We start from the raw sequence: 25,158 nt of genomic DNA on the forward strand, positions 1-25,158 counted from the left end.
AAAAAAATTAAAAAAAAAAAAAAAAAAAAAAAAAAAGAAGTACAATGGCCAGGGGCACCTGGATGGCTCAGTCAGTTGAATGTCTAACTTCGGCTCAGGTCATCATCTCGTGGTTCGTGAGTTCAAGCCCCGCGTCAGGCTCTGTGCTGACAGCTTGGAGCCTGGAGCCTGCTTCAGATTCTGTGTCTCCCTCTCTCTCTGCCCTTCCCCTGCTCACGCTCTGTCTTACTCTCTCTAAAAAATAATCTCCCTCTGCCCTTCCCCTGCTCACGCTCTGTCTTACTCTCTCTAAAAAATAAATAAGCATTAAAAAAAAAAAGAAGTACAAAGGCCAAAGATGTTCAAAGGAGGATGATAACTTGTCTATTTGACAGGCTTAGGAAAGGCTTCTTGAAGATGCCACATGAGAAGGATGGTCAGATGTGGTGGGGATGGCATCGCGCACAAAGGGCATGGGATGAGCAAAAACCAGAAGATGGAAGATGTGTCCTCTATCTGAGAAACAGCAGGTAGCATGGTTTGATTGGAACGCAGCATGTGTGTACCTCTCACAGGATCACTTGACCACACATTCTGCTCCATATGAGTTACCGGTGTCCATCACAGTTCCCTGAGGACAAGACTGGCACGTTCTTCATTTCCACCATCATCTTCTCTACTTTTACATGCTGGCATATCCTATGCTATGTGTGGCCTCTGATCCTTTCCTGACACAATGTCTTCCACCTGACGAGTCCCAATCTCAATTTTCTCACCTGAACTCCCGTCTTCCTCAGGAAAGCCTTCCATGACCCCCATAGCATCCTACATTCTGTTCTAAAGAGCAAAGTCCTTAACAAGGTCTACAAAGTCCTCTGTGATTTGGCACCTGCCTCCTCTCTAACCTCACCTTGTGTTCATCTCCCCACCCCCCCCACCCTCCCCCCCCCCCCCCCCCCCCCCCGCCAACCCCGAACCATCTGTGCTCTGCACATTAGCTTTCTTTCAATTACCTGGGAAAAAAGTCAAACTTCCTCCCCCCTTGGGTACTTTGCATATGCTGTTCTCGACATTGTACTTTCCTACACTGTACTCAGAAAGGATGGCCAAAGAGGGCCTCTCGAACGAAGTGAGATTTGAACAGAGTGAGGGAGCAAGCTATGTGGCTATCTGGAGAAAAAAATCCCAAATAGATAGCACAAAAGCCCTAAGCTGTGAGTGTACTTGGTGTCTAGGAGGGACAGTGACAGGCCCATGTGGGTAGGGCAGAGAGAGAAAGGACAAGAGTAGCAGGAGAGATCAGAGGGAGTGGAGGGCAGGATCATGTACGGCCTCCAAACACAGAAAAGGCTCTGGCTTTCATACCTAGTGAGATGGGAGCCACTGGAAGGTTCTGAAAGAATGACATGATCTGACTTAGTTTTCAAGGACCACTCGTTGCAAAATACAGACTGTAAGGGGGCAACGGAGGAAGCAGGAAGACTAGAAGGAAGGTAAGGGCTATAATTCATATGAGAGGTGATGGTGACCTTGAGCATGGTGAGGGAGAGGTAGTAGTGAGGAGAGGTGGTCAGATGCTGAATGTACGTTGAAGATGGTGTTGACAGTATTTGCTGAGGAGGTGGTTTCTCTTTAAACATCTTCTCTTTTCCTCAGATAGCAGTGAGATAGCACTGGCTGTGAAGCCAGGCTGCCTGAGTTCAAACCCTGCTTTACCACTTGTTATGTGGCCTTAGGCAAATTACTTCATTTTTCTCTGCCTCGGTTTCCTCACTGGTAAAACAGAGAGAATAAATATTTCATAAAGTTAACATGAAGATTAGACGAGCTAATATTTGGAAAGCACGTAAACTAGGGCCTGAGGTATAGTAAGTGCTGTGTAAGTGTTTATAAGACAAATAAGCATTCGTCAGTCCCTAGTCTAGGTTAGGTTCTAGGCTGTGAGTGATGAGCTGTTCCTCCAACATTTTCATAGTCTGTGGATATATATGTAAGTGATCATTTACCAAATTAATGTCTCCCTCATCAGACTGAAAGCTACATTAGGGAGTGAATTGTCACTCCTCTGTCCCTGATAACTGGAACAACTGCCTGGCTCATAGTCACATTCATGAGATACTTATTGATTCGGTGAAGGAATGACCTGATCACATTTCATCATAATTAGCTTTTTACACTTTTATCTACTCCAGCAGAGGAAAAAACTCCTCCTTTATCTTTTTATCTCCTGCATCTAGTAAGTTCTAAGCACAAAGTAGATGTTCAGTAAATATTTGTTGAACTAAGGCAGTAACTCTATAGCTATTTTGTAATCACAGTATTAAGTTAATGACATTACCAATCTGGGGACACCTGGGGTGGCTCAGTCAGTTAAGTGTCGGACTTCGGCTTAGGTCATGATCTCATGGTTAGTGGGTTCAAGCCCCACACTGGGCTCTGTGCTGACAACTCAGAGCCTGGAGCCTGCTTCAGATTCTGTGTCTCCCTCTCTCTCTCTGCCCCTCCCCTGCTTGTGTTCTCTCTCTCTCTCTCTCTTTCTCTCTCCCTCAAAAATAAATAAATAAACTTAAAAAACATCTTTAAAAAAATGACGTTACCAATCTGAAGGGCTATTCAGCAAAAAAGGACAACTGATGTGGACAAACAGAAAAACCTGGATGTGGCCAACATACTTGTACCAAGATGCTTGAAATAATCTTCATAAATATATATGCCAGGATATCACTGAGAACCCATGGCTGTGACTGTGGAAACACTGATTATAAAAGGTGGCCCCCAACGGATGTACCTTCAAACTGCAAATCACCTACAGCTGCCATCCGGCCAGCGGGTCTTCTCCCAATTATTAAGAAGAAATTTTGCAGAGGTCTAAAAAGGAAAAATAAATAAACTTCATAAGATACCAGAATAAAATATACGCAAACAAATCTTGTTTCAGCATTAGAAATGGTATTATTTTCCTTGCCTCCTTCTTTGGTAGGGTGAGACAGGTCTGTATAAAGATAACCACTTAGCAACAGATATAAAGAAACTAACCCTAAGGGGTCCAAAGGTTCCATCCAATCTCACTCACTCTGTGGGTGTTTAAGGACCAGGTGTAGCCTGGAAATGTAAGGGTGAGGAAGGGGAGGCTGGAGTTTGAGAGGTGGCTATGAGGGCAGTCAAGAGCAAACACAGTTCAGCCTAGCCAGTGGTTAAGGGCACAGGCTCTGGGGTCAAACAGACCTGGGTTTGATTCCCGATTCTGCTTGTCCTCGCTGTATGACTGCAGGCTCCTCGGGGCCTCAGTTTTCTCATCTGTAAAATGGGTTCATAATGGTACCTACTCGCACGGTGCTGGGGGGCCATTAAATGAGACAGTGAGTGTAAGGCGCTTAGTGCACAGCCGAGCAATTAGTAGGCGTTGGAGTGACGGCGACCCTGCAGCCTGGGATACCCTAAGCCCCGGCAGGCCTGGGCAAGAGCTGCCCAAAAAGCAAAGGCAGGGTTGTAGGGGGAGGATCTGGGCCGAAGCGGCCCGGCGGGCAGGAGATAGCGGGCCTCTCGCGTCCCGGGCTCTCCCCGCAGTCCCGGCCGCCTCACCTCGAGGGGCTCGGCGTCCAGCTGGTCGGGGGAAGACTCCAACCTCAGTAGTACCAGGCAGGTTCAGGTCCAGCCGAGTTGCCGGAAGCCGGAGATCCGGGGGGCGGAACTTCTCCACCTCCTCCGGGCAGAGCCCCGCCTCCTTAAAGAGACCGAAGCCTTGCTTCTGAGACTGGGCAGCCGCGGCCTCCAGAGCCGGCTCCTAGCACCGCCCCTGCGAGGCGGAGGCTCGGGTTCTTAAAGAGACCGGCGCAGCCCGGAGCGGTGGTGGGCGTGGAGTGGGGGGAGGAGAAGGGGAGGCACAAAGAATTCTCTAGCTTGTGGGGTCTTTTTATTGTTTGTTTATACCTCTATTCTTATTGAAATATAAAATAACATAACGAAGAATGGTTGTCGAGAGACCAAAAGTCATCAACCTCTCGCATTCTTTTTTGGCTAAAAATTTAATAAAGCGGTAAGGGAGTGGATGAGTCCAATCCTTTCTGAGTTGTGAACGAGTGAGAGAGCGCAGGATGACGTCTGTTCTAGTGGCCGCCGTCCCCCGTGAGTGTGGTATTTGTTCCTTCACTCCCGCACCCGCCTCCCTCTGCCCCGGGTAGGGGCGGGGCGGGGGGAGCAGTAGGCCTTTCTCACGCACCCTTCTGTCCTCCACTGCACTGACCGCCACCCGGCACTCGACGGGGTCCCAGTAAACGATGGCGGGGGTGCACCAGCGAACCTGGTGAGAATCGTTTCGCCCTGCCTTCTGTCTTGACCTGGTTAACGCCTACACAGCCTTCCAGGTTTTGGTACATTTTCTCCTTGCAGAAAAAGCCTGCCTTGCTCCACCACCGCGCAAGGACTTCTTGCCCTCCCCTGGTCTCCAGGGCTCGCTTCTACCACTGCGATTGCTGTTTTCTGCCCATCTTTACCAGCCTGTGAGCACTTAGAGCGCAATGATCAGGAATTTTCTGGTGTCTGGGTCTCCAGGGCCGGGCACGCAGTAGTTGCTCACTAAAGGTTAACTGTAGAGTGAGCAAGTTCTGGCTGTATGAGCGGCATAAGCATAATTCGCGGCTCACACAAAGGGTGACTTCGGCCTCACCACACTGGACCCCTGTGGTCAATTGGAAAGACTTTACATCTGACTCACATACACACACACACACACACACACACACACACTCACTCACTCACACTTACACTTAGTGTATTTGTTGAGCTAACATCCTGATCAGGCTTTATACATGCAGGATCTCTAATTCTCAAAACAATCCTGCAAGCTTGAGGTGATTATCCTCATTTTATAAAGAAAAAGCTGAGGCTTAGAATATGAGAAGGGTACTTTGGTTAAATAGGTATCAGGAATGAATCGCAATGCACAAATTCAGGTGGGCAAGTATATTAAACACCTCATGCCCCATTTCAGATCCTCCTGGCCTCATCTGCTGCTTATTTCACCACCATGTATCTTACTCCACTCCAGCAGGTAGAACCTAAGTGGGCTTCACCTCAGGCCCATGCCTCAGTGTTCTCACCTGCCTCATGGCTTGTGTCCTGATCCCGTGGGGTGTTGGGGCTGTTGGAACTGGTCAGCACCAGGACAGGAACAGCCCAGAAGGGCCGGGGTGGGGAGTGGTTGATGCCTCATGGACACGTTTTTGACCAATGGGGTCAGCAACTGATGCTTCTCTCTTTTTCTCCTCAGAAAGACTCTTCAGATATTTCATATAGCTTTCTAACTCTCTTGTAGGATCGAGCAGCAAGTACCTCAGGAAGTGGCCAATTTGATAATGAATCCTTGCAACGGTGCTCCTTCCTTTCCTGCTTTATAACCCCTGTCCGTCACTCCCGGCTCTTGGACTCACACTTGCCAGTGAAGTACTCATATGAGGAACCTACACTAAGGCACACTGGTACCACGAGTGGCCCCGGTAAGCAGCCCTCAGGTTGGAATTTTAGAACTGGACTGCTCAGCAGTCAGATGGCAACAGTCCCATCGCTGGTGGTCAATGTGTGTGTTGGGGGGAGGTGATAACAGCTAGGCTATATATTTCTTCTCTTAGAAACAGAAATAAAGGTTATATCGGTTTATTAGTTATAATGATATGAAAGTTTTGGCTCAAACTGAGATAAGAATCAAAGATTACTGGTTTAACTAAAACAGTGATTCTCAGCGGTAGGATATTTTGCTCCAAGGGGGTACTTGGCAACGTCTAAAGTTGCCAAAAATCTCATTTTTGATTGTTATAACTTGTGGGGTGCTACTGGAGTGCTCCTGGCCCTCATACTTCTAAACATCCTACAGGGCACAGGATAGCCCTTCATAACAAAGAATTATCTAGTCCAAAATGTGGACCATTGGTGTCAAGGTTAAAAAACTGAGCTCAAACGTTCAGATGTCCTTAACTTGTGTGCCCAAGTATGATAAAGTAGATGAGCTCACCCGCTGATGCTAATTCCACCTCTACTGCTCTGAAGGGGAATGAACCAGTGAGAGATGGAACCCATCCCACCCCCACCCCACCCCCAGATAGAATGAGGGAAGCATGAAGGGGGAAGGAAGGCTGAGGAGCATCTTGCTCTGATGGACAGGGATGAGGGGGGTAAAGGGGACACTCTGGTTAGATGCTGCATGTGATCCTGACTTAGTCCCCTGGCTTTTTGCTGGTGACCACATAGGTGAGCCATGTTCCAGAAAGCATCTCCACCACTCCCGTGAGCAACACCCATCACAAGGAGAGGGCTGCTGGCACTGTGGGAGCATCTCACCCTGACCCTAGGACTGCTTTAATCTTTTTCTTTTGGATTTCCTAACACACAGCCCTCTTGTCCTTTTTTAATGCGCCCGGTGTTAAGGGCTAAGATTGTTTGAAGCCACCGTGTGGGCAAGGGAGACCTGAAATAGGCCGCTGGCCCTTGCTCAGGGTAGGCCAGAGCCATCCTGCAACAAACAGGACACAAGACTCATATAAGTGTCCCCCTCCCCCTACCAAAATTTGATCACAAAAATTTGTAAACCAACTGCAAACATTTTAAAAGATGAAATAACAGATTTCAAAGACTTTGTAAACTGAGTGGGCTAGTCCCAGATACTCAGTAATTAGCAGTACGTGGGAGACAAAGTGGAGAAGAATGGCTTGGCCTGCATTCTATTGCATGCCCTGTCTGATAGAGAAGTTAAGTGATTCGGCTTTGGTCATACAGCTGGGTGCAGATCGGGCCAGTGGTGTGCTGGAGCATTCTCGGACCAGTTCATGAGAGCTGGTTGCTAAATTCTCAGGAATCCTGTTATTCTCAGGAGCCAGTTATTAAATCCAGCCATTATTAAAGTTAAATTATATAAGCTTACAATTAAAGAAATTATATGAACAATAAATTATTTTAACAACAGAGGTAATAATGTTCAAAACACTGCTTTCTAAGTATTTCTCTACATTTTACCATTATCTATTCTCCTGAAGCTGTATCTATCTTATACATACAGTGTGCTTCTGATAATCTCTTCCCAATCTCTTCAGTGATGTCACATTGGTAGCTTAAAATGAGCAGTGGTGAAATTAATTACATCACAGAAATAGGCAAAAGCTACATGTCTGGGATTGATTTACTGTGATGTTAATTGTCTAGACCAGGGCTGGCAATCTTTTTCTAGAAAGTCCAGAATAGTAAATGTATTTCAGCAGAGTCTGTTGCAACTAGTCAAATCTGCTGTTGTAGCACAAAAGTAGACATAGGCAAAAGTATAAATGAGTGGCAGGCTGTATTCCAAAAAGCTTTATTTATAAAAATAGGCAGGGGCGCCTGGGTGGCTCAGTCGGTTGAGCGTCCGACTTCAGCTCAGGTCACGATCTCACCGACCGTGAGTGCGAGCCCCGCGTCGGGCTCTGGGCTGATGGCTCGGAGCCTGGAGCCTGCTTCCGATTCTGTGTCTCCCTCTCTCTCTGCCCCTCCCCCGTTCATGCTCTGTCTCTCTCTGTCTCAAAAATAAATAAATGTTAAAAAAAAAATTAAAAAAAAAATAGGCAGAGGGCCAGATTTGGCCATAATTTACCACAATTTACCAGCCCCTGGTCTAGATTTAAGAAAGTGATGGAGAAAACGTTAAAGTGCAGGTTAAATATAAAAATACATGTTGTATCTGTAGTAGTAATATTGTGAATAACACAAAAAATTGAGGCAGTATTCTTTGAGTATTCAAAAACAACATCATGAACAAACAAGTCAAATTTTGACATATGTGTTTATTTTTTCACTTTCACCTTCCTCCTTAGCCTAAAGAAAAGTATTATTAACACTCATGTCCAAACTATCCTATTTCTCAATTGCAAACATAGGTGGACTGAAGAAAAGTATTTGCCAAAAAGCAATGAAAGCATCCTATGAAAACTAATTGGCTAGATGGGATTTGCAATAGGAATATTTTATATTTTATTGTCATTTGTAAATTTTTTACTTCACATCCTTTATGTCTGTAAAATTAATGACAAACTTACAGATGTATGCATGCTTTTTTTTTTTCTTTTTTCCTGAGACAACCAGTGGTTGAGCTTTAGGCTCAGACCCAGATCTCTCTGCAAAGCCCACAGGGAGCCGTGAGTTTTCCAAACCTCAGCTGTGTAGGGCCACCACCATGATTCCCACCATACCTGGCAACTACCTGCAACTATGCTGTCTTATTTATATAACCCCCACTCGCCTTTGAACAAAAATTGACAGAAGGTTAGTATCTTGGCTTTGCAGATATCAAATTAATCTTAAAAAAAATTTTTTTTTAAGTAGATGCTGAACTGTATCAGATGTCTTTTCTACGTTTAATGAGAAATCACAGGATCTTTCTACTTTAGTCCATTAAGATGCTATGCAGTAAAAGATTAACTCAGCAGGTCTGAGTTGTCTAAATCCTGCACATTTCAAATGAAAGTTTGTCTATTGCCTGGCTACTGGAAGATCCCTTCTAAGCCCTTGGAATATCCTGCCATTAAGAGAGTCCTTATTTACCTGAGGCTTTGGGCCACACCAGATAATTTATACTAACAATGTGATTCTGGTAGATACCTTGGGCCGTATAGTATCAGTTTGACCTCTGGAGATGTTGGAGACTGAAGGTCAGCCACAAGAAAGTGTCAGTCATGCCAGTATGATCAACCGTCAAAAGCCTTGGACATCAATGCTGGGTGAGTGTTTCTCCATTTTGCCACCCATTTCTACTGGGAGAATTAAGCAATGTCTGTAAACCTCACTGAGTGAGGACAGTTGGGGGCTTTCTCTTGGTCTCTCCTACATCCTGCCCTGTGTCCCTTTTCTGGGCTGATTTTAATCTGTATCCTTTCACTGTAGTATCTTTTCAGCTGTATCCTTTTAACTGTAATTGAACCAGAGGGTGGTCTTGGGAACCGTTGAACACAAATGGCAAACTGCTTGGATTCTGTTGCATTTCATTAGCTAATGTTGCTGAGAATTCCAGGAATTTTTAGATCTATGTCCATAAGTGAAATGGACCTATACTTTTCTTGTACAGTCTTTATCCAGCTTTCAAATTAAGGTTATATAGCTTCATAAAATGAACTGAGAGGCATTCTCTCTTTTGCTATTTCCTGGAAATCTTGTGCAAGGCAAGTATTATCAATCCCTTGAAAGTTTGGCTAAACTCTTTTGTAAAGTGATGTGAGGCTAGGATTACTTTGGTGGGAAAGATGTTAGGGGTTAGAGTTTCAATTTTTAATGGACATTGATCTTTTCAAATTTCTGTTCCTTTTTACCAATTTCAGTATCTTGATATTTGTCAGAAAGGTACATGTCATCTAAGGTTTTTAATATACTGACGCGTTGTTCAAATCTCATCTTATTTTTAAAATCTCTGTTGTGTCTGTTCTTTTTAAAAAATGTTTATTTATTCATTTATTTTGAGGGAGAGAGGGATTGTGGGAGAAAGAGAAAGAATATCCCAAGCAGGCTCTGCACTGCCAGCGTGGAGTCCCACACTGGGGCTCGATCTCACAACTATGAGATCATGACCTAAGGCAAAATCAAGAGTTGGACGCCTGACTGAGCCACCCAGGCGCCCCTCTGTTGTGTCCATTCTTACCAGTGTTTATTTGAGATTTTCATTCTTTTTTTTTTTTTTTTTAATTTTTTTTTTTTTCAACGTTTATTTATTTTTGGGACAGAGAGAGACAGAGCATGAACGGGGGAGGGGCAGAGAGAGAGGGAGACACAGAATCGGAAACAGGCTCCAGGCTCTGAGCCATCAGCCCAGAGCCTGACGCGGGGCTCGAACTCACGGACCGCGAGATCGTGACCTGGCTGAAGTCGGACGCTTAACCAACTGCGCCACCCAGGCGCCCCTTGAGATTTTCATTCTTTATCAGATTTTGTTAGAGATTTATTTATCTCAGTAATTATTTCAAGGAAAATTTTTTGAGTCATTTGTTTTTTCCTTCTAGCCCTCCATTGCCACCCATCCACCCAACCCCACCAATTTATTCTTTTCTTTCCTTATCTTTATGATTTCCTTGTGAGGGGGTTTACTCTATTGTCCTTTTTCCCATCATGCATTTGAATCTTTAGTTCATTTTTTCATTCTTTCTTGTTTTATTAAAAGAAAGTATTTTTGGTATTGTTTTAGCTGTGACACACATTATGCTTTCATTGTTATTCACTTCTAAATATTTTATAATTTCCCAAATGACTTCTTCTTCAATCCAAGGCTTATCTGACAGCATGCCTTATAGTTTCAAGGTATAAGGGATTTTTTAGCTAACATTTTGTTACCAAATTTCTAATTTAATGATGTACAAGTCAGTGGTTATTAGTACACTCACAGAGCTGTGTATCCAGCCTAATTATATAATTTTAGAATACTTTCATCACCCCAGAAGAAACTTTGTACCCATAGCAGTCATTCCCAATCCCCATCACCACTCTCATAGTCCCTGGGAACCACTAATCTACTCTGTCTTTATACAGTGGTCTATTCTGGGCATTTCATTTAAGTGGAAAAGTACAATATATAGGTTTTTAAAACTTTTTCAATATATAGGTTTTTTTTGTTTTTATTTATTTATTTATTTATTCAATATATGAAGTTTATTGTCAGATTGGTTTCCATACAACACCCAGTGCTCATCCCAATATATAGTTTTTAAAGACTGGCTTCTTTCACCTGGCATAGTGTGTTCAAGGTTCAGCCATATTGTAGCATGTATCAATCAATATGTCTTTCCTTTTATTGCTTAATAATATCCCATTGTGTGGATGTACTACAATTTGTTTATCATATTCCAGTTAACAGAATTTAGGTCATTTCTACTTCTTGGCTATCATGGATTATGCTACTGTAAACATTCATGTACAAGTTTTGTGTGAACATGTTTTAATTTCCCTTGGGTATATACCTAGAAGTAGAATTGCTGGGTCGCATGGTTCCTTTCTGAACTAATGCTGTAAAATCTGTATTCCTTGTTGTGTGTGACTACTGAAGTCTCTGCTTGGTTGCTTTAGTGGTTAGCTAATGATTGCACAGATTTCCTTAACTGCCAGGAAGGAGTAAGTCTCTCAGACTTTGCTGAGGGGCTCTGTGTGAATGTTGGCTCATGCCTCCAACGCTGAGTCAGACAGGTGATCGCTCTTAGCCTTCACTTCCTACTTGTTCAGAGCCTCAAGGTCAGCCAGAGACAGAGATTAGGGCCTTCTTGGGTCTTTCTTGTGCATGCCTACAGCCCCACACATGCACATGGCCTTCTGGATTTCCAGGAATATTTTGGAGCTTTGCGAAACCCCCCTATGGACGTCTCATTCCTCAATTTTTTTCTTTTTAATTTTTTTGGTCAGCCTCTCATTACCCCAAACTTATTACACCACCTCAGACAATTGTAGTGTTAAAGAATTGCCACTGATATTTTGACAAATACCCTGCTTTTATAGAGTGAGCTCTGACTCAGGTCAAATAAAACCAAGACCCAAGAATGGAGCTTTCCAAGGAAGACATTAGACAAGTCAAATAATGGAAGTTCTCTAAGGATAGGACTTTTTTTTGAAGAGCTCCCAACCCATTCTTCCATCTCCAGTGTCTACTTGATGGCTGTTTTTCACAGCAACCATGGTTGCAAAACTGTTGTTTTTCAACTGGAGCTGTGTGAGGGGCATGGGAATAGAGTGAGTTAAAACATCACAAAGCTCTTACCAAGATTCAGCTGTTTTTTTTGAATAGACACTTTTCAGATTATTGCAAGCTTTTCGCTGGTTAATTTTTTTTTTTTTTTAATTTTTTTTTTCAACGTTTATTTATTTTTGGGACAGAGAGAGACAGAGCATGAACGGGGGAGGGGCAGAGAGAGAGGGAGACACAGAATTGGAAACAGGCTCCAGGCTCTGAGCCATCAGCCCAGAGCCTGACGCGGGGCTCGAACTCACGGACCGCGAGATCGTGACCTGGCTGAAGTCGGATGCTTAACCGACTGCGCCACCCAGGCACCCCTCGCTGGTTAATTTAAAGAATTCTGGAAAAAAAGTTGATTTTGACCATTTTTGCCATTGTTCTCATCACCTTTATAAAGGAGTGGATTTTCCAAGATCCTTACCCTTCCTTCCATTCCAGAAGTGCTTCTAAGTCATTTACATTAAATGCGATTATTTTCTATATTTAGACACTTCAGTCATCTTTTTGCACATTAAATACTTCCAAGCCCTCTTCACATTCCTTACTATCTTTCATTAGCTAGGTTAATTTTTTTTCTTGCTAATTCAAAGTGATACATCCATTTTATTTTGTTGCTTCTAACTCATTTTTTTTCTAGAAGCTTATTAAAGTCATGCATACTATCCAATGATCAAGAAAATACCCCAGCACATTCTCTAGAGTTTTGTTTCTGTATTGTTATTATATACATTCTGGTACTTGCTCTGTTGTCTATTCTGACACTTGCTCATTTAGAAAATGATAAAATTTACAAACAAATTCACTCATTCTTATTTTCCTTAGCCCATGGCATTTTCCTGGATTCATTTCTCTTCTTGCTGAAGAGTTTCCCGTAATAATGTTTTCAAGATTTGTCTCTGTGGCAAACCTTTCAATGGCTATACGTGCCTCATAATATCTCAAATTTATTTTACCCTCATGTTTAAATATTAATTTAACAGAACATGAAATTCAGTCACTTTCCCTCAACACTTGACAAATATTATTCCCTTTTCTTCTTGTCTCCAATGGTTCTTATCATTTTATCCTCTTGTAGATAATCTGCTCATTTTTCTAAGTGGGACCGTGTATTGTGTTGTGTTGTATTGTGGTATTATATTGTATCTTATTGTATTATATTGTATTGTATTGCATTGTATTGTATTGTATTTTTTTAGAGAAGTTTTAGGTTCCCAGAAAAATTGTAAGGAAGAGAGAAAGATATTTCTCCTGTACCCCTGTCCCACATATGCACAGCTTTCTCCATTATCAATATCTCCCATCAGATCGTTCATTTGTTATAGTTGATAAACCTACACTGACATATCATAATCATCTGAAGTCCATGGTTTACATTAGGGTTCACTCTTAATGCTGTACATTCTTTGGGTTTGGACAAATGTGTAATGACATGTATCCACCATTATAGTATCATACAGAGTACTTTCAATGCCCCCCCCAAATCCTCTGTGTTTCTCCTGTTCACCCCACCCCAAGCCCCTGGAATCCTCTGATATTTTCACTGTCTCCATAGTTTTGAGTTTTCCAGAATGTCATATGGTTCAAATCATACAATATGTAGCCTTCTGAGATTGGCATCTTTCACTTAATACTATACATTTAAGGTTCCTCCATGTCCTTTCATGCTCCTTCCTTTTTAGCACTGAATAATATTTTCCAGTGTCTGGATGTATCCCAGTTTATTTATCCATTCAGCTACTGAGGGAAATCTTGGTTGCTTCCAAGTTTTGGCAGTTGTGAATAAAACTGCCATAAATATCTGTGTGCAGGGTTTTGTGTGGACTTAGGTTTTCAACTCCTTTGGGTAGATATCAAGGAGCGGGATTACTGGATTGTATGGTAAGGGTATGTTTAGTTTTTTAAGAAACTGCTATACTGAATTCAAAAGTAGCTGTACCATTCTACATTCCAACCAGCAAAGAATGAGAGTCTCTTGCTGTGCACCCTCACCAGTATTTGGTGGTATGGGTGTTCCAGATGTTGGCCTTTCTGATAGGCAGATGGTGGTATCTCATTATCGTTTTAACTTGCAGTTCCCTAATGACATACAATGTGGATCATCTTTTTATATGCTTATTTGTCATCTGTATGTCTTCTTTGATGAGGTGTCTGTTAAGGTTTTTGCCCCTTTTTTTAACTGGATCATTTGTTTTCTTATTGTTGAGTTTTAAGAGTTCTTTGTATATTTTGGTAACAGTTTGTTATCAAATGTGTCTTTTGCAAATGTTTCTCCCAGTCTGTAGCTCGTCTTCTGATTCTTCTGACAGTGTCTTTCACAGAGCAGAAGGTTTTGATTTTAATAAGTCCAGCCTATTCTTTCTTTCATTGATTGTATCTTTGGTGTTGTATCTAAAACATCATCAACAAACCCAAAGTCATCTAGGTTTTCTGCTATGTTATATCCTAGAAGCTTTATAGTTTTGTGTTTTACGTTAGGTCTGTGATCTACTCTGAGTTCATTTCTGTGAAAGGTGTGAAGTCTGTGCCTAGATTTTATTTTATTTTATTTTATTTTATTTTATTTTATTTTATTTTATTTTTTTGCACGTGGATGTCTGGTTCTTCCAGCACCATTGTTGAAGAGACTGTCTTTTCTCCTTTGTCTTGTCTTTGTTCCTATGTCAGATTACTTGACTATATTTATGTGGTTCTGTTTCTGGGCTCCCTATTCTGTTCCATTGATACTTGTCTATTCTTTGCCAATAGCACACTGTCTTGACTATTATAGCTTTATAGTAATCCTTGAATTGGGGTAGTATCAGTCATCTGACTTTGTTCTTCTCATTCAATATTATGTGATATCCACCTTTTCTCTCTGGAAACTTACAGAAATTTCTCTTTGTGACCAATGTTCTTAAATTTCACTATAATATGACTAGGTGTGTTTTTGGGTTTGTTTAATGTTTGCTTATTTTTGAGAGACAGACAGAGACAGAGCACAAGGTGGGGAAGGGGGGAGACACAGAATCCAAAGCAGGCTCCAGGCTCTGAGCTGTCCGTACAGAACTCAATACGGGGCTCAAACTCATGAGCCATGAGATCATGACCTGAGCCGAAGTTGGGTGCTCAATTGACTGAGCCACCCTGGCACCCCTAGGTGTGGTTTCTTCAATCTTACTTTCAATCTGAAGTCTTACGTATTTCTCTAATTATAGTGGTTTTTAGTTGGGATTTCACGAAAGTCTTTTTCCCTATATTTGTTTCCCTCTGTGAATCAGGATAGGCCAGGTCACGCTGCAATAACTGATGACCCTCCCTCCACTGCCTCCTTTGATGTAGGTTGTTCAATGGAATCTTTTCCTTTAAGATGGTGTTTTATCTTTCTGAATGAACTCTTACTCTCCTAGGGGTTTTAGCCCCTTGTCCTGGTGATGAATACCTGAGAGAAGAGCCTAAAAAAACAAAAACAAAACAAAACAAAACAACACCTGTGTTCTGTGTTCTATGTGATGAATTGGGAGAGAAAGGTGTGGAGAGCTACCAAAGAGTGGAGAGGGCAGCTGTGTTACAAACTCTGTATCAGTGTCCTGGCACTGCTCATTGTCACCTTTATCTAGAACCACCCAGTCCTTGGAGATATGGAGAGAGATTGTAAAAGGGGGACCACTTAGGACTTGCCGGTCTGCCTGAATCTCAGTTAACCATGCCCCACTCTGGTCTGGTTTCAGCAGTAGTGATGGGCTGGCTGCTAGTTTTTTTGTTTAGTTGGTTTTTGTTTTTTTTTTTATAGTTTTTTTTTTTTTTTAACGTTTATTTATTTTTGAGACAGAGAGAGACAGAGCACGAATGGGGGAGGGTCAGAGAGAGGGAGACACAGAATCTGAAACAGGCTCCAGGCTCCGAGCTGTCAGCACAGAGCCCGACGCGGGGCTCGAACTCACGGACCGCGAGATCGTGACCTGAGCCGAAGTCGGCCGCTTAACCGACTGAGCCACCCAGGCGCCCCTAAGTTGTTTTTTTAATAAGAGGGAGTGAAAGGGTCTCTCAGTGGAATGTATGGGACAGCAAATGGACACATGGAAACATGATAGTCCACCCTCTCTCCAGTCCCCAGTGCACAACCATCGTCTGAGGTGTTGTCAGCTCTGTCCCGTGCCTTCACCGAGACCTACTCACCCTCTGTTGCCCGGGAAGCTCCCACAGTGTTCACATTAATTTGACAGATTGACCAACCACTTTGGTTCCTGGGGTGTTTCCAGGTGTCTCCATCCTGTTAGGAACTGTAATATTTCCCTCTAAATCAATCACTTTTGGGGGGATGATGCCCAACCCTTTATTTCTATTCTTATTTTTCTATTCAGAATGTATTTATTTAGATTTACCTATATGTTTACCAGTTTCATTGCCACTACGCCTGCCTACATTTTAGACATTCCTCCTGAGAGCATTTTCCTTCTTCCTGAAAATTTTAGAAGTAATTTTAATGAAGTCTATGATCATAAACTCAGTTTTTGTTTATTCAGGAACACTTTCCTTCATCCCCATTCTTTTCTTTTCTTTTCTTTTTTTTTTTTTTAGGAATATTTGATAGATTTTTTTTTAAGTTTTTATTTATCTATTTTGAGGGAGAGAGAGGGGCAGAGAGAGAGAATTCCAAGCAGGCATAGAGCCCAAAGCAGGGCTCAAACTCACCACCCAAACCATGAGATCATGACCTGAGCTGAAATCAAGAGTCAGACGCTCCATTGACTGAGCCACCCAGGCACCCCTCATCCCCATTCTTAAAAGACAGTTGGGGGGCACCTGGGTGGCCCAGTCAGTTAAGCGTCTGACTTTAGCTCAGGTCATGATCTCACAGTTTGTGAGTTTGAGCCCCGCATCGGGTTCTGTGCTGACAGCTCAGAGCCTGGAGCCTGCTTTGGATTCTGTGTCTCCTTCTCTCTCTGCCCCTCCCCAACTTGTGCTCTGTCTCTCTATGTCTCTCAAAAAATAAATAAATGGAAAAAAAAATTTTTTTAAAGACAGTTGGGTTGAGCACACAATTCCTGATTGCCAGTTATTTTTTCCCTCAATACTTTGAAGATATTATTCCACTACCTTCTGATTTCCATTGTTGCTGCTGAGGACTCTGCTGTTGCACTTGGTGCCCCACCTAAACCTTCATGACTACCTGCTGCATCCATTCCCCAACTTCTGTGGTGATTACTCATGGCTCAGAGCTTCCTTTTTCTCTGGAGAATTACCCTTCAGCAGAAGGATGCTGCTTTGTCTGGAAATGTCTGGGAGGTGATACGTGTAGCCAGTAACTGAGTGATAGGAGTATACTAATGGTTGACCCCTCTTTGCCTCAAATTGATATAACTCAGTGGTGCCATACATGATCCAGAGCATCCTCATGGGATCAGGGAAAGACTAGACCTCATCTGAAACCACATTTTACTTAGCTTCTTCCGTTGCCCTGTCCTGCTTTCCTATACCTTAGAGGTTCTCCTGAGAGCCCTGTCAGTAAATCATGTGCTGAAGGATCTTGTCTCAGGCTCTGCTTCTAGGAAAGCTGACTCAAAATTGCTGTCAATATGATTCTCATTTCTTTGTAGGGGACTGTTTCTTCCCTCTGACTTTTTTTTTCTTTGCTTGCTTGCTTTTACTTATTTCCTGTCCCCCCCATGCCTACTTCAAGATCTTCTCCTTGTTCTTGTTTTTGTGTGTGTGTGTGTGTATGTGTGTGTGTGTGTGTGTGTTCCATAGCTTCACTAAAACAGCGTACTGATTACTTTTTGTAAATGTTACTCTGAATTGCTTTAACTTCTCTTTCATGTTTTCAAATAACATTTTTTCATGTTTTTCAAATCCTTTGATTTGCATGGCATCCCAAGTAATTTCTTTATACATCATTCTAGCTAGTTCTTTCTTCAGGGGTTCTTAATCTGCTATTCAAACCACCCACTGAGTTTTTAATCCAGCCATTATGTATTCATTTTCTAAAAGTTCTGTTTGGTTCTTTAAAAATCATTTTGGATAACCCATGAATGCTTTTTTTTTTTTTTTTTTTTTAATAATCCAGGAAGGCAAATACTTAATAGTTTGCTGGTAGAAGCTGGCCTTTGTTGTCAGGATTCCCTAGCTCCTATGAATGAATTAAACTTTTAACACATAGTTATAATTATTTAAATAGGCTGTATTTGATAATCCCACTACCTGAAATTCTTAAGGATTTCAAAGTTGTTTTTCTGCTGACTCTCACTCATGGTGGTTTGTTTCTTTGTACTACTCATGGTGGTAATCTTTGCATACTCATGTCAGTTTTATCCTAATCTATGGAAATCCTCAGGTCTAAATATTTTTTCTTTTCTAATGGTTCTATTTGGCTCTTTTTTCAAATGCACACAGTCATTGTTGACACCAAGATACAGGGGATATCTTTTCAGAAAAGAGTTAATATTGATTCTTCCAGAAGCCAGTAGTCACTGCCGACACGGGACTACTTTCATATCCTTCCAGGAGTCTCTGTCCTAATGTAGGAAACTCAGAATCAGCCGCTCTGTCCTATAGCATGTTCCGGACTTCCTTGCACAATCACAGAACTGATATTGCCATTTTCCCTCAGGGCTGCTTTAACTTTTACATTTGCCCAAACCATTTTGCCCAGTTCCCTATTTTGGTTTTACCCTATTTTGGTTTTACCCTCGGTTTTACCCAATTTTGGTATTATAAATAATACCCAATATTATTTATGCGTGTGTACACTTACACGTCAATGTTTGGAGGTTTTCCTTTATCTCCTGTGAACGTAGTACATTAAAATAGTTTTTTGGGGGTTGTCTGCGTGGCTAGGTGGGTTAAGCATCCAACTTTGGCTCAGGTCATGATCTCACGGTTCATGGGTTCGAGCCCTGCATCAGGCGCTCCACTGTCAGCACAGAGCCTGTTTTGGATCCTCTGTCTCCCTCTCTCTCTGGCCCTCTCCCTTTTGCATTCTCTCTTTATTTCAAAATAAATAAATAAACATTAAAAAAAATAAAATAGTCTTTTCATGGAAAAGCTAGTTGTTTTGTGAGCAAAAGGCTGACATACTGCTAGCAATTCTTTTTTTTTTTTAATTTTTTTTTTTTTTTTTCCAACGTTTATTTATTTTTGGGACAGAGAGAGACAGAGCATGAACGGGGGAGGGGCAGAGAGAGAGGGAGACACAGAGTCGGAAACAGGCTCCAGGCTCTGAGCCATCAGCCCAGAGCCCGACGCGGGGCTCGAACTCACGGACCGCGAGATCGTGACCTGGCTGAAGTCGGACGCCTAACCGACTGCGCCACCCAGGCGCCCCTAGCAATTCTTAACTAGTGTTTCTATTATTCAAAATTCCAAGCATGCACAGAAAGTAAAGGACAATTCAGTGAAATCCCGTGTACCATCACCTATGTTCACTTACCACATCCTCGTTTTCCTTCTTTTTTTAATGGTTTTGTGAGCTCACTCTTTAAACTTAAATATATATATTTTTTAATTTTTTTGTTTGTTTGTTATATTTCTTTTTGAGATGGAGAGAGATAGTGCGAGCAGGGGAGGGGCAGAGGGAGAGAGAGAATCCCAAGCAGACTCCAGTGATGGCACGGAGTGTGACATGGGGCTCGAACCCACAAACCATGAGATCATGACCTGAGCCGAAGTTGGACGTTCAACTGACTGAGCCACCCAGGCGCCCCTAAATATGTTTATTTTAGAGAGAAACTGTATATCAACCTCCATGAAATGGAAAACCACGATCTCTTGCCATTAATAGAATGTAGCTATACTAATAAATACAATGAAAATCAAAGTCATTAAAAATTAAGAAAATAAATGATAAAATATAAAAGTAATAATCTATTTATACAAATACATATCTAAAAAACTTTTTAGTGAGAATAATGGAACAATACATGATCAATCAGTAACACAGATATATTAAGCTCGTTGTCTTTTTTTTTTAATGTTTATTATTTATTTTTGAGAGACAGAGAGAGAGAGAGAGACAGAGCATGAGCAGCGAGGAAGGGCAGAGAGAGAGGGGGAGACACAGAATCCGAAGCAGGCTCCAGGCTCTGAACTGTCAGCACAGAGTCCAAGACGGGGCTCGAATTCATGAACCATGAAATCATGACCTGAGCTGAAGTCAGACGCGTAACTGACTAAGCCACCCAGGCACCCCTCATTGTCTCTTTATTTAAGATAAGGATTTGTTTCTAGAATAATAAAATGAGTCTGTTGTTTGGTTTCAGTGCTACAGCACCAAGAATCCCAACTCCCAACACATATCTGCAATTGGAAAGGAAAGGCAAAACATATTTAATCGCTTTCTAGATTTCATTGAAACATGTTTATACCTACTTTGCATTACAAACAGTTGTCAGCTTTCTGAAGTGATGGTTAATGTATCACTGAAAATAACAGAAGTGCTGGAGGTTTGAAATGTTTATGGGCAGCCTGTGTAACATGGTGTATCATAGGTCCACCCCAAGTCTCAGTGATCTGTAGGAGGTCGCAGAGAACTTAGCATATAGTCATACTCACAGCTATGCTTTCACAGCGAAAAAATATAAAACAAAATCAGCAAAGGGAACAGACACAAGGGGCAAAGTCCAGAGAAAACCAGTCCAGAGAAAAAGTTGTGACAACATGTATGAAATATTGTCTCCCAAGGAAGCTCATCAGAGACTCAGTACCTAAGGTTTTATTTTACTGGGAGCTGGTCATATCGGCATCCTCTGTCTAGCACACACCTGAATTCCAGAGTCCCAGAAGGAAAGCAGGTGTTCGGCATAAGGTGTTCAGCAGGTGGTCACACTGTTTTCATAAACAGTTCCTTCACAGTGAACCACTATTTTCAGTGGTGGGAACCCTTCTAAAATCCAAGTTCGCGAGCCCTAGTAAAGCGCCAATCTCACAAGAAGGACTTTTTAACATTAACTCTTTTCTGAAGACGTAGCTCACCACTATACTATCTACTTTGGTCTTACCCTAAGTGATAATAACTATGAAATGATAGGGTTTTTTTTTTTTAAGTTTATCTACCTATTTTGTAGGGGTTGCAGAGAGAGAGAGAGAGAGAGAGAGAGAGAGAGAGAGAGAATCCCAAGCAGGTTCCATGCCATCAGCGCAGAGCCCAGTGCAGGGCTCAAACCCACAAACCATGAGATCATGATCTGAGCTGACACCAAGAGCCAGATGCCCAACCAACTGAGCCACCCAGGTGCCCCAGTTTTGGTGTGCTTTTTATAGGTAATACAAATTGAAAGAAATACATAACCATTAAAATTTTAAATGTTAATGTTTACATCATCTCATACCCATTGGGATGGATAGTATAAAAACAAAAAGAAAACAAACAAAACAAAACACAACACAAAATAGCTAGTGTCGGCTAGGATATGGAGAAATTGAAATCCTTGTGCACTGTTTGGTGGGAATGTAAAATGATGAAGCCTTTATGGAAAACAGTTCCTAAAGAAATTAAAAATGGAATTACCATGTGATTCAGCACTTCCACTTCTGGGTATATACCCAAAAGAATTGAAATCAGGGTCTTAAAAACCTATGTTCGTAGCCGATTATTCATAATAATAACTAAAATATGGAAGGAACCCAAGTGATCATCAGTAGATGGGATAAGCAAAATGTGTTACATACATACATTGGAATATTATACATATTATCCATACAGTGGAATACATATATTGGAATATTAATCAGCCTTAAGTTAGGAATGGAATTCCTCAATATGCTACAGCATGGATGAACCTTGAGAACATTATGCTAAGTGAAATAAGCCGGTCACAAAAAAGACAAATATTCTATGATTCCATTTATATGAGGTACTGAGAGTGGTCAGATTCATAGGCAAAAAAACCAATGGTGGCTGCTTGAGGCTGAGGGATGTGGAGAATGGGGAGTTATTGTTTAATGAATATAGTTTCAGAATTGCAAGATGGAAAGAGTTATATGGGTGGATGATGATGGTTGTACAATAGTGTGAATGTTCTTAATGCCACTGAATTGTATGCTTAAAACTGTTTATGGCGGTAAATTTTATGTTTTGTGTACTTTACCACAAAAAAAAATCAAAAGTAAAAAAGTAATAGGAGGGGCGCCTGGGTGGGGCAGTCGGTTAAGCGTCCGACTTCAGCCACGTCACGATCTTGCGGTCCGTGAGTTCGAGCCCCGCGTCGGGCTCTGGGCTGATGGCTCGGAGCCTGGAGCCTGTTTCCGATTCTGTGTCTCCCTCTCTCTCTGCCCCTCCCCCGTTCATGCTCTGCCTCTCTCTGTCCCAAAAATAAATAAACGTTGAAAAAAAAATTAAAAAAAAAAAAGTAATAGGAACAGTGATTATATAGATCATATCGTTCCAATAACTGTTTACATAATAACTCTATTTTTAAAAAAGTAAAGGGATGAGGAAAGATACACTATGCTAACACTAATCAAAAGAAAGCTGGAATGGCTACACTAATTTCAGAGCAAACTTCAGAGCAAGAAAAATTACCAAGAAGGAGCATTACATAATGATGAGGGATCAATTCTCTAAGAAAACATAACAATCTTTAATGTGTATGTGCCTAACAACAGAGCATTAAAATGCATGAGGCAAAAACTGATAGACCTGAAAGAAGAAATAGAGGAGTCCACTATTATAGTTGGAGACTTTAATGTCCCTCTCTCAGAAATGGACAGATCTAGCAGACAGAAAATCAGTAAGGACATAGTAGAACTTAACAGCAGCATTGGTCAAGTGGATATAATCGACATATATAGACTACTTCATCCAACAACAGTGGAATATACATTTTTCTCAAACTTACATGGAACATTCACCAAGATAGACCACATTTTGGGCTATAAAATATACCTTAACAAATTTAAAAGAGTAGCAACTATATTATATATGCTCTCAGGCCACATTGGAATCAGACTAGAAATCAGTAAGAGAAAAATACCTAGAAAATTAGAAAAGAAGAAAGATTTAAAGTCCGTAATCTAAGCTTCTACTTGAGGAAACTAGAAAAAGAGAGAGAGACAATTAACTCTAAAGTAAGCAGAGGAAAATCAATTAAAAAATTAGAACAAAAATCAATGAAATTGAAAACAGGAATTCAATAGAGAAAATCAAGGAAGCCAAAAACCAGAGGTTTACTGATAAACTTCTAGCCAGGCTAACGAAGAAAAAATTCTAATATTGGAAATGAAAGAGGGCACATTACTAGAGATCCCAGGGATATTAAAGGGATACTCTAAATAGCTTTATGCCCACACGTAATAACCAAAATAAAATGGATTAATTCTTTGAAAGACACAACGTGTGAAAACTCATACCAGAAGAAATAAACAATCTGAATAGATCTATATCTATTAAAGAAATTGAATCAAGAGGCACTTGGGTGGCTCACTTGGCTAAGCTTCCGACTTCAGCTCAGGTCATGATCTCACGGTCTGTGGGTTTGAGCCTTGTGTGGGGTTCTGTGCTGACAGCTCAGAGCCTGGAGCCTGCTTCGGATTCTGCGTCTCCCTCTCTCTCTGCCCCTCCCCTGCTTGCGCTCTGTGTGTCTCTCTCTCAAAAATAAATAAACGTTAAAAAAAGTTTTTTTAATAAAGAAAGAAATTGAATAAATAATAACTTTTGAAAACAGAAAATGCACCAGACCCAAATGAACCCACTGGTTTACTGGTGAATTCTACCAAACATTGAAGGAAGAAATTATAACAATTCTCCACAGTCTTGTCCAGAAATTAGAAGCAGAGGGAATAATTCCTAATCCATTCTATGAAACCAACACTACCCTAATACCCAAACCAGGCAAAGACATTACAAAAAAAGAAAATTAGAGACCAACATTTTTTATGAATAGAGATGCAAAAATCCTCAATAAAATTAGCAAGTTGAATCCAACAATGTATAAAAAGAATTACACACCATGACCAAGTGAGATTTATTCCAGATATGTAAGACTTGGTCAACATTCAAAAATGAATTAATGTGATCCATTACATCAGCAGATTAAGGAAAAATCACACGATCATAGCAAAATACATGCAGAAAAAGCATTTGACAAAATCTAACACCCATTAATGATAAAAACTCTCAGAAAAGGGAATAGAGGAAACTTCTCAATTTGATAAAGAACATCTACAAAAAACCTACAGCTAACATCATACATAATGGTGAGAAACTAGATACTTTCCCACCAAGATCAGGAACAAGGCAAGAGTGCACCCTGTTGGTCCACAACCTGGCCCCTTTACACAGAGGGCAAGGAGAGACTGAAGAAAGAGGCAGACTATTCCAGATTGGTAGGTGGCAGTTTCAGTAATCAAGAGAACGTACTTATGAGGCTTGTCTTGGGCAACCACAAGAGAAGTAGATCTCTGCACCTGCCTGCCAGAATCTTAAAAGTTATATAGAGGCGTTAACTGGGTTTCGTCATGTATACCATCCAGATGGTCTCAACAGCACATTACTATCTCAAGGCCGTGTCCTTGGGCAGCTTCTAACACAGGGAAGGCAAATGACACACACATTCCAAGGATAGGGGAGGTGGTAAGGAGCCTCTGATTTCCCAGGCCCAGCTTGTGGGTCAACTGACAGTCATGTCCTCCCAATAACCTCTGCCAATATCCCTTCTAACACCACTCTTTTTCAACATCATACTGGAAGTCCTAGAGAATGCAATAAGACACAAGAAAAGGAAATAAAAGGTATACAGATTGGGAAGGAAGAAATAGAACTTTTTTTGTTCATAGATTACAATATTGAAAATCTGAATTAATTGGCAAGAAAACCTCCCAGAACTAATAAGTGTTTATAGCAAAGTTGTAGGATACAAAGTTAATATACAAAAGTTAATTGCTTTTTCATATAACAGCAATGAACAATTGGAATCTGAAATTAAAGTCATAATACCACTTACATTAGCACCCCCCAAAATGAAATATTAGATATAAATTAACCAAATATATAAAAAATCTATACAAGGAAAACTCTGGTGAAATAAGTCAAACAAGAACTTAAACAATGGAAAGACATTCCATGTTCATGAACAGGAAGACTCAATGTTTTCAAGATGTCAGTTTTTCCCAACTTAATCTATAGATTCAACACAATCCCAAAGCAAATCCCGGCAAGTTATTTTGTGGATATTGACAAACTCGTTCCAAAGTTTATATGGAGAGACAAAAGACCCAGAATAGCTAATGCACTATTGAAAGAGAAGAACAAAGTTGGAGGACTGACACTACTCAACTTCAAGACTTAATATAAAGATACAGTAGTCAAGACAGTATGATATGGACAGGAAAATAGACAAAAAGATCAATGGAACAGAAAAGAGTGCCCAGAAATAGACCTACACAAATATAATCAAAAGATCTTTGGCAAAGGAACAAAGACAATACAAAGGACAAAAGACAGTCTTCAGAAAATGGTGCTGGAACAATTGGACATCCACATGTAA

At 41.2% G+C, this 25,158-nt stretch overlaps 2 protein-coding genes across 6 annotated transcripts in view; one reads left to right on the plus strand and one right to left on the minus strand.

Moving 5' to 3' along the window:
- Positions 1–3,690, minus strand: part of YIPF1 (Yip1 domain family member 1) — a 37,595-nt gene extending 33,905 nt beyond the window's left edge. For 2 of the 3 annotated variants that reach the window (XM_045477469.1, XM_045477467.1), the window contains exons 1-2: positions 3,562–3,690; positions 2,768–2,847 (exon numbers count right to left, since the gene is read on the minus strand). In XM_045477469.1, coding sequence (XP_045333425.1) covers positions 2,768–2,798 — 31 coding nt within the window. In that variant the 5' untranslated portion in view covers positions 2,799–2,847; positions 3,562–3,690. Of the gene's footprint in view, positions 1–2,767; positions 2,848–3,204; positions 3,277–3,561 lie in introns of all 3 variants that reach the window. The other variant, XM_045477468.1, reaches the window with a different exon arrangement.
- Positions 3,691–3,864: 174 nt separating this feature from the next.
- DIO1 (iodothyronine deiodinase 1) overlaps positions 3,865–25,158 on the plus strand; it is a 42,610-nt gene continuing 21,316 nt past the window's right edge. The window contains exons 1-3 of one of the 3 annotated variants that reach the window (XM_045477471.1): positions 3,865–4,104; positions 5,294–5,474; positions 8,595–8,717. The gene's annotated coding sequence lies outside the window, so the exon portion shown is untranslated. The other 2 variants (XM_045477473.1, XM_045477472.1) reach the window with 2 other exon arrangements.

Source organism: Leopardus geoffroyi, chromosome C1, assembly GCF_018350155.1.
Source record: "Leopardus geoffroyi isolate Oge1 chromosome C1, O.geoffroyi_Oge1_pat1.0, whole genome shotgun sequence".
NCBI lineage: Eukaryota > Metazoa > Chordata > Mammalia > Carnivora > Felidae > Leopardus > Leopardus geoffroyi.